The following is a 14,216-nucleotide window of genomic DNA, read 5'->3' on the forward strand; positions in this document are numbered from 1 at the left end:
CATGCAGCCCGTGAGCCCTCCCCCAGGCCCATCCTCCTGACCGCCAGCCTACATGCTGGCCCCAAAAAGGATCTGTAACTTCCTGTCCTGTTCTGTACTCTTTTTCAAAGAAGAATCATCTGCTTCTGTACAGCTGCTGCTGTGCCCTCCACTTCCCTCTCCAGAGGAGTTCCTCCCAGTCCCGATCAGCAAGCAGCAGCCCTGGGCTGATGGCTCACGGGGCTCTCTGCTGACTCCTCTTCCCATCCTTGGTCCTGAGCCTGGCCAAATGTGCTAAAAGTAGCACTGACCAAACCCAGGTCTGTCCAGGGGCCAGGACTATTTTGACCCTGTCCTCAGGAATCATCTGGCCTGAGGCGTGTACGAGCTGGACCGCTCCCACGGGCACTCAGACGGGGCGCCAGGGATGTTCTGCCGACACACCTGTCCCCAAAGCTGGGCCAGACGCTGCTCCTCCCCCTGTGGTCTCCATCACGTGCCCCCTGAGATGCTGGAGATACAATGACTAATGGAACAGGCCCCTGCCTCAGAGCAGCACACAGCCTCGCCAGGGAGACGCAGGCACCGTGCCGTGGGCTAAGTGCAGAAATGGAAATGCCGGGGAGACTACTCTGCCTCCAGGAGTTAGGGAGGGACTCCCAGGAGCTGTGATGCACGAGCAGGTCTTGGCAGAAGCTCAGGAAGGCATGCAGTGGAAAGATGGGAGAGGGGGCTTTCCAAGGGGAGGGTACGGCACGTGCGAAGGCCCCCCATGCCCAGTGGGGTCCAGGAAGGCCTTAAGTTGCCCTATGTTTGCTGTGTTCACAGACCACAGGAAGAGAGCGGCTGCTTGGCTTCTTCAAAAGCCCTGGACGGGGGAGGCTGGAAATCCGCTGAGCTGGGGCATAGACTGTGCATCCTCCTGACCCCAGGCATCAGTGCCCACGGAGCCCTTACCGCCTCTGCCCCCAGGGCTTGCGGTCGCCGCTCCCAGCCTCCCCCGCTGCTCCTTTCTGATTAGAATGAAATTGACTCCTGTGACACTGATGTGCTTTCCTTCTTGTTACTCTTGTTATTATATGAATCACAAATGCCACCTGCTCCAGCGTGGCCTGTGGTCAGCCTCAATGGTGAGAATTAAAACAACACGTGACCCTGATGGCCTGGTCAGGGGATCCTGAGGTCACCAAAGAGGGCGCGTTCCATTGCCCTTGCTAACGAGGGTGCTCCTGAGGCTGTACAGCTCAAAGTCTTCCCAAGGTGCTTTCAGCACCCGGCAGACATCATCCACTCGTGGCAGTACTGAGAACAACCGTTCACTGAGTCCTTTGCAGGTACTATTCCCGGAATCGCCAGGTCACTTCATGACGGAGGGGTGAGTGACGTGTCACATCTCACAGCCAGGCATGAGTGAGCCAGACACTGAGTCCCCACCTGTTTTGAAAGCCCAAGCAGGGAAGCGGATGCAACTCAAGTGATAAAGCCTCTGCCTACCATGTGGGAGCATCCGGGTTTGATCCCTGGGGCCTCCTGGTGAAAAAGAAGAAGAGAAAGGGTGCCTGTGCCGCGAGCCAGTGCCCACGTGGTGAGCCAAGTGCCCATGTGGCGAGCCAAGTGCCCATGCAAGTGCCCGCGTAGTGAGTCGGTGCCCGTGCGTGTGAGCCACACAGCAAGATGATGACACAACAAAAGAGAGACGAAAGGAAGCGGCAAGGCGAAACGCAGCAGAGACTAGGAACTGAGGTGGCTCAATTGACAGGGAACCTCTCTCTACATTAGAGGTCCCCAGGATTGAATCCCAGTGAATCCTAGAGGAGAAGAGAAGACAAAAAGAGAAATAGATAGAGAAGATCACACAGAACACAGACAGCAAAAACAGTGGGGGGCAGGGGACGGGGAGGGGAAGGAAAAATAAACAACCAAATAAATAAATAAATCTAAAAAAAAAGAAAACCAAGTGCCCCTTTCTCATACCACTCCAACCATAAGGAATCTCCCAAGGAGCTGGTTCCCTGCCCTGAGACCCCCTAAATGTCCCTTCGCTTCCAGGCCAGAGCTTTGACCCATTCAGATGCTCATCACACCTTTATTACATGCCTGCCATGTGCCAAGCATGGAGCCCAGGCCTGGGAAAGACATAAAGATGCAGGGACCCTGTTATCATGTGGCCGTCCCCAGGGGGACCCAGAAGTAGCCTTTCCCCGCTGGCACTCAGAACTCACCCACTCTTTAGTGTGACCTGTTTGACCTTCCCCAACCTTTGGGCCAACACCAGTGTCTCCTTTGGAACTTTTAGAGTGTTCATCACCCAAACCACGGCGTCTTCGCTTTCCGGGTGTTTTTTTGCACTCAGCGGCCTTTTGTAGGTCTGAAGGGATGCAGAAATAAGACACGGTCTCTGCACTCAAGGCTGCGAGTGCGAGGCGGCTGTGAAATCCACGTGTGAGCAGCATACCGGCAACCGTGGTGGACAGCTTCACTCACTCACCTCCCAAAGGCCCTGATGTCTCCTAGGACACGGCATCACCAAGGAATAGGACTAAGATCAAGAGGACTGAGTTCCTTCCCCCCAGCGTGGGACATGACACCTGGGGATGAGCCTCCCTGGCAACGAGGGACCACTATCAACTACCAACTGATGATGCAACTGGAAAATGACCTTATACGGAAGGTTCAATGCGGATCAGCAGAATATCCATGTCTACATAAAATAACATGACTTTAAAATGCTGTTTGACCTAAAGTAAGGGGGAAATGGAAAGGAGAAATGAGTTTATATGGCTACGAGTTTCTAAAAAAGAGTCTGGAGGCTGGCAGAAGGATTGCCCTCATGCACAACTGAGCAGAGTCAGAGAGACAGATAAAGCAGATACAACCCCCAGATATTGGTTCCTTTGAGGGCTAAAGAGACCCATGGGAGTTATGGTCATGGCCGATGGGGTTAACTACCAGGGCAGATGGCCCCTCTTTGGAAATGGTGTTTATGTGTGATGAATCTGGACTCAGATGGGATCTCCCTTCATAAGACTTTCATGCTAATGTGCTGGAGGTGCAGTTAATGTTGGGGTTTAAGATATATTTAGGGGATTTGAATCTCTGGACTGACAATGTGATAGCCAGGTCCTGAGCCTCAACAGACTCCAGCACCTACAATCTGATCTATTGGACTTACCACACTCAGCTAAGATGGAGTTGAAGAAGGACAACCACCACACCATGGAGCCTAGAGTGAATACAACTGAAAATGGGAGGATTGCATCCAGCATCCATGTGGAATCTGAGCCTCCTCTTGACATAGAGGTGCAATGGACACAACCAATCCAATGTCCACATAGAAGAGGTGGCATTGGATTGGGAAAAGTGGACATGGTGGCTGATGGGTATGGGGAAAGGCAGGAAGAGATGAGAGGTGGAGGCGTCTTTGGGACATGGAGCTGCCCTGGATGGTGCTTCAGAGGTAATCACCGGACATTGTAAATCCTCACAGGGCCCACTGGATGGAATGGAGGAGAGTATGGCCCATGATGTGGACCATTGTCTATGAGGTGCAGAGGTGCCCAAAGATGTACTTACCAAATCCAATGGATGTGTCATGATGATGGGAACGAGTGTTGTTGGGGGGGGGGAGAGGGGGGGTGGGGTTGAATGGGACCTCACATATATATTTTTAATGTAATATTATTACAAAGTCAATTAAAAAAAAAAAAAAAAGAGGACTGAGTTCAAGCTTGTGCTACCAGCAGGGTGACACTGGATAATAAGTCATTCCATGGGAATAACGAAACGTAACATGCTTATCCTCCATAGTTGGAGCGATGTGCTTTATTAACTGAAGTTCAGTGCATGAAAGAAATTGACAGATTATAAAGTACCATATAAGTAGTTCTATTTATCTTGTGCCTCCTAGGGATGTCCAGCATAAACTTGTGTATATAGTAGGTACTCAGTAAATATTAGTTAATATAAATTGAATGGATGCATGCACCCGCATTCTCCCACCTTCTGGCTTTTGAGACCATTGCAAATCCTAATCCTAACAACGCCTGCCCTGCCTGCTGGTGGGAAGGCTGAGGACCAAGAGAGAAGGATGGGCAAGTGCCTTGGAAGCTAGGAATATTGAACTGTACCAACTCTTGGGAGACCGCCTTGGTCCCCTGCCCCCATTGCGGAGGGGCCAGGCTAAGGGCTGGGGTGGCCCTGAATTGGGGACCACAGGTATGGGCAGCCACCCAAGCCCCAGGCCCAGTTTGGGCTTCCCATCCGCTCTGGCAGTCTGGCTGGCATCTGTGATGTGGGCGAAAGTCCCTAGGGGGAACCAGACCGGCAGGGGCCCACCCCCCACTCTCCCTTCGTCTCTCATTTCAGCACCCCTACCCCACAGAGGACGAGAAGAGGCAGATCGCAGCCCAGACCAACCTCACCCTCCTGCAAGTAAATAACTGGTGAGTTAGCATCACCTGCCCAACGGCCCTCAGATCCGGGGGCCACAGGCTTGGGAGGGGAACGGCATAACAAGGGGGGGAAAGCTAGAGCGCCCAGTCCCACCTCAGCCCCCACCCAGCTACCACAGCCAGTCCTGGCCTTGGGGCTCCGAGCTGAAAGCCGGAACCAACCCACTCCTATAATATCATCTGCAGAGTCTCCGCGCCCTCTGCTGGGAGACTAGTGTAGGACCATCGCTAGAAGCTTCTTAAGTAGAAAAGCCAGCCCCACCTTTGCTGAGGCAACACAAACGTCTGCTTCCATGGACTGGAGGGGGCGCTATTGGTCATCTGGTCTACCCCTCACCCATGTGGCCTGAAGTCGAACTAAAACATTCCTCAAAGCCGTGAGGGGGGAAAGAGGTGGCCGTTGAGACCCCTCATGGATCTCACCTTTCCCCTTCTCAGTTGGCATCTGGCTGGGCTGTCATGGAGGACACGGAAAGCCAGGTCTGGCTGGATGGGAGCCGCCCCAAGACTGGGAACTCCTGATGGCCCTTGTCCCTCTGGAGCAAAGTCAGAGGTTGGCATGGATGCTCTTTCCTCCTCGTTTTAATCTTGGCCAGTATGGAGTGGAGAAGGTTTCTGACTCCTCCTCACGCGTTCTTCCCCTGCTAGTCTGAAGTTGCCAAGCCCAGGTGCTTTCACGAGCCCCTGGCGCCCAGGGCTCCTCTCCCTGCTGAGCTCTCGTCCCCCAGATCTGAATCCCAGGCTTTCTGAATAATGGTGCAGCTGCCGAGAGACAGACAGCAGCCTGGCTCGCCCTGCACCCACCCCCTGCCCAGCCACCCCCCAGCCGGGCCCTCACCAGGTCTCCACCTTTTCCCCTTGGCAGGTTCATCAACGCCCGGAGGCGCATCCTGCAGCCCATGCTCGATGCCAGCAACCCAGACCCTGCCCCCAAAGCCAAGAAGATCAAGTCGCAGCACCGGCCCACCCAAAGATTCTGGCCCAACTCCATCGCCGCGGGGGTGCTGCAGCAGCAGGGCGGTGCCCCAGGGACAAACCCCGATGGTGAGAACTCTAGAGAGGGGATTGGGGTGGGGAGACAGCCTGGAGCTCCTTCAGGAGAGGCTGTGCAGAGACCCAAGGCTGAACGTCTACTCACCTGAGACCTAATCTTAGGCCTGGCCCGATAATAACCCCTACCTGACCCCCATCTAAGACTGTGGGTAAGCCTTTAAGCCTTTAGGAGGCAGGGGCTCTGTATAGGCTTGAACAGGCCAAAATCAGCCTCACGGAGATGAGTGGGAGCTGGTGGTCACCTGAGTCAACGAGCGCCGTCCTCGCTCCCACCCCCACGTCAAGTTCCTTCTTGCCAACGAGCCTGCTCAGCGCTCCAGGAGCCAAGGCCAGCTATAAATACCGAGGCAGGCAGCTGGCTCTTGAGCGGAGGCCAGCAAGAGCTTGTTGTTTCCCCAATTTCTCCATCACCCCCTCCACAGACACTTTTCTAATTGCCGATCGCCTGGTGCACAATGAATAATTCAAGGAGCCAGACACTTTAGAGCTTGGCATGTGAAGCCAGCTGTGTGTGGGAAGTGGAGGTGAGCCTGAGTGCACAGGACCAGCAGGCACATGTGCATTTACAGGCTCTCATGTGATGGGCAATCATCTCATAAGGTATAGTGGAGATACACAGATTTTGGGCTAGACCAACTTGGGAGAGAAGGCCATCTCTGTCATTCCTGACTGTATCACCTTGATCAATTAACTGCCCGACACTCATTTTCCTCCTCTTTCCAAAGGAGACAATAATCCCTACCTTAGAGGACTGTTAGAAAGTCGGGAGGGCTTATCATATTTATGTACAGAGAACTCACTCAATGGTAGCTAGGACTGCTGCTTCTGGATTGGAGCAGGGAGAGGCTGACGAGTGAATGGATGGGACACTTCATAGCAGGGAATTGTCCAGCTCAGGCTTAAAAACAAAGAGCTCAACACCCTTCGAACCAGTCCCTTCGACTCGGTCCAATACTAGGGTTCCTGGCCAGGCCCGGTGCAGTCCTGACCCTCACCATCTTCTCTTGTGCAGGCTCCATCAGCTTGGACAACCTGCAGTCCCTGTCCTCGGACAATGCCACCATGGCCATGCAGCAGGCTATGATGGCTGCACACGATGACTCGTTGGATGGGACAGAAGAGGAGGAGGAGGATGAGATGGAAGAAGAAGAGGAGGAGGAGCTGGAGGAGGAGGCAGACGAGCTGCAGACCACGAATGTCAGCGACCTGGGCTTGGAACACAGTGACTCCCTGGAGTAGCCAGGCAGCCCAGCTGGCACTGATCACCAAGCGGGAGAGAAGTGTCATCAGGAGGGCTTCAGGGTGGGGGGAAAGGGGACAGGGGCCAGCAGCACTGGAGGAAGTTGGGTCCTAGCCTCCCAAAATCGGTGGCTTGAGGAAACGCAGAGGAGGCACCCTGCTCCTTCCTGGCCACCGAGCTTCAACGAGAGCACAGCCCCACTTCCTTAGAACTCAGAGGACTCCATTGGCAGGGCCGGTCAAGCAGCTTGTATGAAAAGGAAGGGGTGAGATCTGGACTCATCACGTCCCCGATGGCACCCGGGACGCCCACCACTGAATGACTTGTGCTGATTGCAAGCCCTGCACTGTGCGGTGGGTCGGTGCTGTCTGCAGACTGAGCCTTTGCCAAGGGACAGGGAGAGGAGAAGGGGGTCTGGGTCCCCCCCCCCAATGGTTGTCAGCTCCTTTGAGAGACATTCAAGGGCAGGAGGGAACCCCAAAGCATCATCAACGGCTGGAGGAGTGGGGCAGCCTGAAGGCATCCCAGCTGGCGGGTCAGCGGGAGATCTGGACTCCACAGTGGATGCCTCCAAGGCCCCAAGCTCTGGGCACAGGCAATCTTGAACTTGGGAGAGCAGGATGGGAACCACCAGAGCTTCCTCTCTCTCTCCTGGAAATAAATTGCAAGCTGGTGAGCTCAGACTGTAAGAAGTTAAGAGTCCTTTCCCCTGGGTTGGCTCCAGGACCCAGGAGATGGCAGAACCTGGGCCGAGAGTCATACCCAAGTGACGTGGAGGACTGCAGCTGTCCCCAGGCAGTCGCAGAACTCAGCTCCTGTCACAGCAGGACAGCGGCATCTTACCCTAGATGTTCCACCCCTCCGCTGATCTTCAGAGAGGGTGGGGCCGGGTTCCCTTGGAATCGTGCCACCCCTCACATCCCCCACAGCTGACCCTCTGCTCCCAGGCTGCCTCTGTCAGCCTCCAGCCTCCCTTCGTCATCCTATCTTTCAGAGAAGGCAGAAGAATTATTCGAGAGAAGCACCCAGCCCAGTGGGAAGCCAGAGGTTGGAGAAGGTGCTACGTCCCTCTTTTCATCAGTGGCCCCAATGTGGGGGGATGGGGGTGGAGGCAGATCAGTGGCAGCCAAGAGCCTGCCGTGGTGCCCCACCCTGCCCGACCTCACTTCTGTCCCCACCCCTGGTGGCACTGGGCCCCCACGAGGAGGAGGCTCCCCACCCACCTGCCCTTGCACAAGACCTCCCACCCTAACTTCCAGGCCCCCGTGACTGGCATCTCCCTTCCCCGTGGCTGTGAATACAGGACTGATCACACGTGTGTTTGCCATTGGAGTTAATTTAATGGACTTGCCGTTTCGTTTGTAAATTGTGCGTTGGCCATCTCCCGCAGCGGCCGCCTGGCTTAACGGGGGGGGGAGGGGGGGGACCCTCGGGGGCCCTTGGGAGCTCCCCTCCCCCACCAGGTTGGGGTGGAGCCAAAGGACGGTGGTTTTCCTGAGGTCTCCCTGAAATGAATGTATTTCTCTCCCAAAAGAGCTGATATTTACTGTTTTAATAGGGGTTTTTGAGAAACAAATAACCTTATTTATAATCTGGGTGATCCAATCATTTTTTTACTCCCTTTTGATGCCCTAGGTAGAGGGAAGTCGAGCTTTTTTTGGCGTGAGACTTTTGCAATGTGCAGTGGGATAAAATACATTTCCTTTTCAGGTTCATTTTTCTGGTTGATGCACACACACACAGGCACACACAGGCACACCTGCTCACGTGGGCCCACACCCCTCCTCCCGGCACCCTCCACCTGCCTAATGTTATGCAACCTCCTTCGGATGTATCCACCAAACCAGGACTGAATGTGGCCTAGAAGTTTTCAGTAAATCTTATTACCTACCATAATCCCGGTGCCTAGTTCTCTTTTTCTATGGTTGCCATGGTGATCTCTGCTCCTTTAGTGGACCAGACAACACTTGGAGATCTCAGCATAGCCCTCGTTCAACTGATGCCTGGGGACACGGGTTCTCTGGGTGATCTCAGCTGACCTGTCTGGGGAGGAAGAGGCCAGGTTTGGCATGCTTGCCCTGTGTGAGCCTAGCTCTAAGGCTGAGAGGTTAGGAAGAGAAGGCGAGAGGAAGCCCTGCACTGCTCTGGCCGGGCTATGTCCCCTGAGAGCCGTGGACTCCATCCTCCCTGGTTTTTGCTTTTCCCATGTCCATTCTAGACTCAGAGGGCTTACATCACCTAAGCTGGTGACACAACCAACCCTCCCCTCCCATCCCAATGATCACAGGCATTGGGAAGCCTCGCCTGTCCCATTCAATCCTGGAGCTGGTGTCCAGACAGGAGCCTGCCCTTTGATTCCAGAGTTCAGCGTGGTATTCCCTGGGACTAGAAGAAATTCAGGGCAGCTCATCGACCTGGTTAAGTGAGAGGGAGGCTTTCTCCTTCATTTCAGATCAGAGGTTTTCTTGTCTGGGTACTGTTACTGAGCCCTTGGGGGTTTCCCTGTTCAGAAGCAGGAGGGAGATTCCTGGTTCACATTCCCGAAGGTTGGAGGGGCTGCGCTGACCAGTGGATACTGCGTGGCCAGGCCGGGGATTGGCGTGGGGCAGGGTACACGGGCAAAATGGGCCTGCGAGACCCTCTGATGGGGACTTCCTGGGCCACAGCTGTCTCGGAGCCCAGCGCTTCTCATCACACCTGCAAGGTTCTGCAGGAAACAGCAGAGGCCCCGCCTCCAGGCAGATCGAGAAAGTCTCAGGATTGGCCAGAAGATACCTTAGCCCTCACCTCCCAGTCAGGAAGACAGCAGTCTTTCAGAGCAGTGTTTTCCAAGAAGCACACTGTTAAAAGGTATGCTCTCAAAAATATCCTGTGGCCAAATTAGTCTAGGACTTACTATACATTTTATTTTGCTAGTGGAGTTTCATAATACATGTTAGTTTATTGAAGGCTCTGAAAAATCCTGGAGGAAAAAAAACTGCTTAACTTTGCTTAACCTGACATGTCCCACACTGATTTGCCCTCTTTTTCAAGTAAAATATATTCTAATTAGACCAGCATTCCATAGAACACACTTGAGGGACCATCCTAAAGAAATTATGGAGTAACCTGCCCGGCCCCTCCTATCCAATTCCTATGTTTCTCCATCAAGTTCTACCATCTTTTCAGCCAGACTGCCACCTGGAAGAGGGTTACCTAAATCAGGTGAGGTGGTTGCATTTTGAAGAGCCTGAAGCCTGCCTCTGTGCATGACTCAAATGCTATCCAACCCAACGATAAGCTGTGCCATGACCCCTGAAGAATAAGAGATGAGGGAAAAACCCCAAGTGGAACTCTGGCGTCAGGGCCCTGCGAGCTAACTGTTGAAACTGACTTCTGCCCTGAACTCCCATCCCATGGGGGCACACCTTTCAGGTTGGAGAGCCCTGCTCCTGGGAGGTGATGGTCAGAGCTAAATGTCTTTCATCAAGGAGCCCCTCTGCTGCCTTGGAGATGGCCAGCTGAGGATGAGGACAATGGCACTGCAAATGCAGCCTGCTTGGATCATTCCTAATGAGTCCTTCGTTCACTCATTCAACGTGTATTTATTAAGCGCTGACTCTGTCCTAGATTCGATACTGGGGATACAGCTGGGAACTCCGAAGACCAAGTTCTTGCCTTCAGGGAGTGTACATTCCAGGGGAAGAATATCGATTGAGACTGAGAGTGTCGGAGCTTCCCTGCAGGGGTCCAACATGACCTCACCCTCTAGGACCCAGATCTCAAGCCTTACCAGCCAGAGCCGCAAGCAGCAGGCTCGAGGGTCAAACGTGGTGTTCGGGTCAAATTCAACCCCCAGACATGGGGGCCAACATTTAAAAGCAAGAAGATTGCACATAAAAATCCAGACTCCAGGGTTTCTTTTAAAACATTGGGCAATTGGGCAACTTGGAATCCACATTCCAGGTGACCACATCCGGTCGTGGTGGAAGAACTGCTGTTCCCTGGGACGTGGGTGTGCTCTCCAGGGGATCCCAGCATTCACCACTCCCGTGGTGATATCCCCCACCCCGAGGCTGGCGGGAAGTTGCCATTTATTATCTGACGTCACTGTTTGGTTGATTAATTATGCTTTCCACCCCACTTCTCCCCACCCATTATTTTAAAGCTTTTTTTCACCTTTCCTTCCAATATTGGAATGGTCCCTTTCTAAGAAGGGCCCCTTACTCCATCAAAATATGCCTGCTTTTAATATGCAAAGTGTATGGGTGGCTTCCATGCAGACAGCTTCACTCATACGTTACCTATCTACCTGGTCTCCACAGGAAATCATGAGACTTGGGGTATAAGCATCACCAGGATTGCTTGTTCTGTATGTAGATTAGGCCTCTTTTCCCCAGATTCCATGGCAAGATGTCTGAAGATTTTGAGAAACATTGCTCTCAGAAAAAAATGTTCGAAAGTTGCCTTTTAGGAGTTCCTTGTTTTATAGCTGTTCCCTTTAACTTCTTTTGGCCATATACACTGCAATTTCCGGAGACAGTTTTTCATTTCATTAGCCTTCACAGGTGGCTACTACATGCCTAGAATTTTGTTGGGGACCAAGGATAATTCTACTTTAAAGAGAGTCATGGGGAAGCAGCTGTGGCTCAGTCGATTGGGCTCCCGTCTACCGCATGGGAGGCCCTGGGTTGGCCTTCCAGGGCCTCCTTGTGAAGGCAAGCTGGCCTGTGCCCATGGAGAGCTGATAGCCCGTGTCTGTGGAGAGCTGGTGCAGCAAGATGATGCAACAAAGGGAGACAAGCAGACACAGAAGAACGTGCAGCAAACGGACACAGAGAGCAGACAGCAAGCAAGCCACAGAGAGCAGACAGCAAGCAAGCCGCAGAAAGCGGGGGTGGGATAAATAAAAAATAAAAATGAAAAATAAAATTAAAGAGAGTCACAGATCAAGGAGACAGGACCAAGGACCAGCAAGCTGGTGAGAGAGAGCGTGGGTCATATCTTACTCTGTGCTTTTCCACTTTGGCACCTTATTTCCGTCCCACAAATGCAGCAGGTTTTATTATACCAGTTGCCAGTGTAGGTATCTTATACTTTTATATTTCTCCGCTTCTCTCTGGGCCAATCTCATTTAGTCCCTTTGCAAATTAAATGCATCTCATTAAACTGAACCCATTTAGGACAATGCCCTTCAGGTGTGTGCATCTTAGTACATCTTTCATTTTAAGACAAGTGTTTGATTTATTTTTCATCTCATTACACTCTTTAAAATTATGTGCATCTCATTACACTCAGCCCACTGAGATGACTTATTCAGGTGTAGACATTACACCAGTATTATAAGGCAAGAATGTGATTTTTTTTTCCATTTCATTACAAGCCTTACAATTTATGTACATCTCATTACAATCAGCCATTTAAGACAATTCCCTTCAGTTGTGTATATCTCATTATGCCTTTTCATTTTCAGGGTTTTTTTTTTTTTCATCTTATTACACCCAAGCATTATTCAGAGACCTCACTTCAGGTGCATGTCTCCCATCCACCTGTTATTTGAAGCAAATTTCTAGGTGGTTGGTTCCCCTATCATTTGCAAAATTTGTATTATACCAAACTCATTTATGAGCAGCTCCTCCTTCTTTTGGGGCTCCATGGCTCCTTTGCAAGGAAAAAAAGAACTCCAGTATTCCCTGTATTTGGTCAAGACTCTGCCAATACCTCTCCCTTACACACAGGGACCATCTAAGTCAGCTTCCTTGCTTGCACATTTTTGGGTTTTTAGGAGATGGCTGCTTAGTCTCTCATCAGCTAAAAACATAGGAAACTAGTCCTGGGGATGGCAGCACAGCAGGTTCCCCAGCTCCTCCTGGCAAAGCTGCTCTTTCCTCTGGACAGTCCCTCACTCTACTGGAGAAGCTGAGATGGACATCACTCCCCAGGCTGCAACAGCCTGACTTCTTGCCGCTGTTTTGGCTGGTTGACCCTGGGTATCCCTGTGTGGACACAGTTTGGAAGGAGTAGAAATAACTCAGCCCTCTCGTGATGGAATTTCCTCATCTCTCCTCCAACCCTCCTCCCAGGGGTCCTCAACCAGGATGCTCCTTACGATCGCTGAGCAGGCTTTTTGGAACTGCAGGAGCCCAATCCACTCACAGTCTACTAAATCATAGTCATCAAGGGTAAGGTCCGGGGACTTGCATTTTCAGTAGTGCTACAGAGATTCTGAACTATTACCCTACCCAAACCTGGTTTTAGAAAAGGATCTGCAGTCGAGTCCTTCTGAGCTGAAAATGCCTGACACCCGCCCTCAATATTGCCCCTTCCAGTTGTATTTGCATTTTAACAAGAATCCAAGCCTAGAGCAAACAAAAATCATTTCTCAGTTCTGGAAAGGCACTATAGATAAGCATTAATAAATCCATCTCATCCACCCAATATAGAAACCATGCCGACAGCATGCTATAAATTGGTGTCTATCTTTATCTGACATCTCCAGCCAGAGTGAGCTCAATGCCTCCCAGGGCAGAAGGGCCACCCTGTTATCCAGCCCACTGGTCCCTCCAACTTCTACCTTCTGAAAATGGATGGAATAAGTAGAAACCCTTTACTGTTTAATTGTGGCCTTTGAGGGTTACTTAATATGTGGGAGCAGCATTTCAGGAGTGATCAGCAGAGCCTTTCTTGAACCTCATGAGTTAGTCTTCGTATTCCCACCTGCTCTGCCTCGTCATAAAGCACACGAGGCTTCCCTGAGCACCCTCGGTTGTTCTGCGTGCTTCCTCTTCTGTCACCCTACCTGTCTCCTTGCCAATGAAAATATAATCTTTTCTCTAAACTCCAAAATAAATTTGACTTTTCTCCATCCCTCCTCCACCTCTCCCCTTGAATGAACCTGCCGAGAGATCAGAATATCATCCAACTCCTGCCTCTTTGCTTTGTCTCTGTGTCCAGAAGTGCCTGGCGGTCTCCAGTTTTAGAATCAGCAGGTGCCAGAACACACCGGGCGAGCGCTAGAAAAGATGTAATAAGGAGAAAAGCAAGTCGTAAGGTTGATTTCAGGAGAACAAGATTTTAGAGCAATAGGTTTCACCCTGTCTTTAATTTTTCATCTTTTTGTCACCAAGTCCTCTCTATCTATTGGATCAAAACAAATGGCCAAGGGAAGCAGATTTGGCTCAACTGATAGAGCATTCGCCTACCATATAGGAGGTCCAGGGTTCAAACCCAGGGCCTCCTGACCCGTGTGGTGATCTGGCCCACGTGCAGTACTGATGAGCGCAAGGAGTGCTGTGCCACACAGGGGTGTCCCCACGTGGGGGAGCCCCACACGCAAGGAGTGCACCCTGCAGGGAGAGCTGCCCCGTGCGAAAAGAGCGCAGCCTGCCCAGGAGTGGCGCTGCACACACGGAGAGCTGATGCAACGAGATTACACAACAAAAAGAGACACAGATTCCTGATGCCACTGACAAGAATGCAAGCGGATACAGAAGAACACACAGTGAATGGACACA

The 14,216-nt window shown here is 51.9% G+C and overlaps 1 protein-coding gene across 4 annotated transcripts in view; it reads left to right on the forward strand.

Annotated features, from left to right (window-relative positions):
- Window positions 1–8,619, forward strand: part of PKNOX2 (PBX/knotted 1 homeobox 2) — a 272,823-nt gene extending 264,204 nt beyond the window's left edge. For 3 of the 4 annotated variants that reach the window (XM_058289381.1, XM_058289382.1, XM_058289380.1), the window contains 3 exons: window positions 4,345–4,421; window positions 5,296–5,474; window positions 6,496–8,619. In XM_058289381.1, coding sequence (XP_058145364.1) covers window positions 4,345–4,421; window positions 5,296–5,474; window positions 6,496–6,722 — 483 coding nt within the window. In that variant the 3' untranslated portion in view covers window positions 6,723–8,619. The remainder of the gene's footprint in view (window positions 1–4,344; window positions 4,422–5,295; window positions 5,475–6,495) is intronic. The other variant, XM_058289383.1, reaches the window with a different exon arrangement.
- Window positions 8,620–14,216: the final 5,597 nt, after the last annotated feature.

The sequence above is a fragment of the Dasypus novemcinctus genome, chromosome 27 (genome assembly GCF_030445035.2).
Source record: "Dasypus novemcinctus isolate mDasNov1 chromosome 27, mDasNov1.1.hap2, whole genome shotgun sequence".
NCBI lineage: Eukaryota > Metazoa > Chordata > Mammalia > Cingulata > Dasypodidae > Dasypus > Dasypus novemcinctus.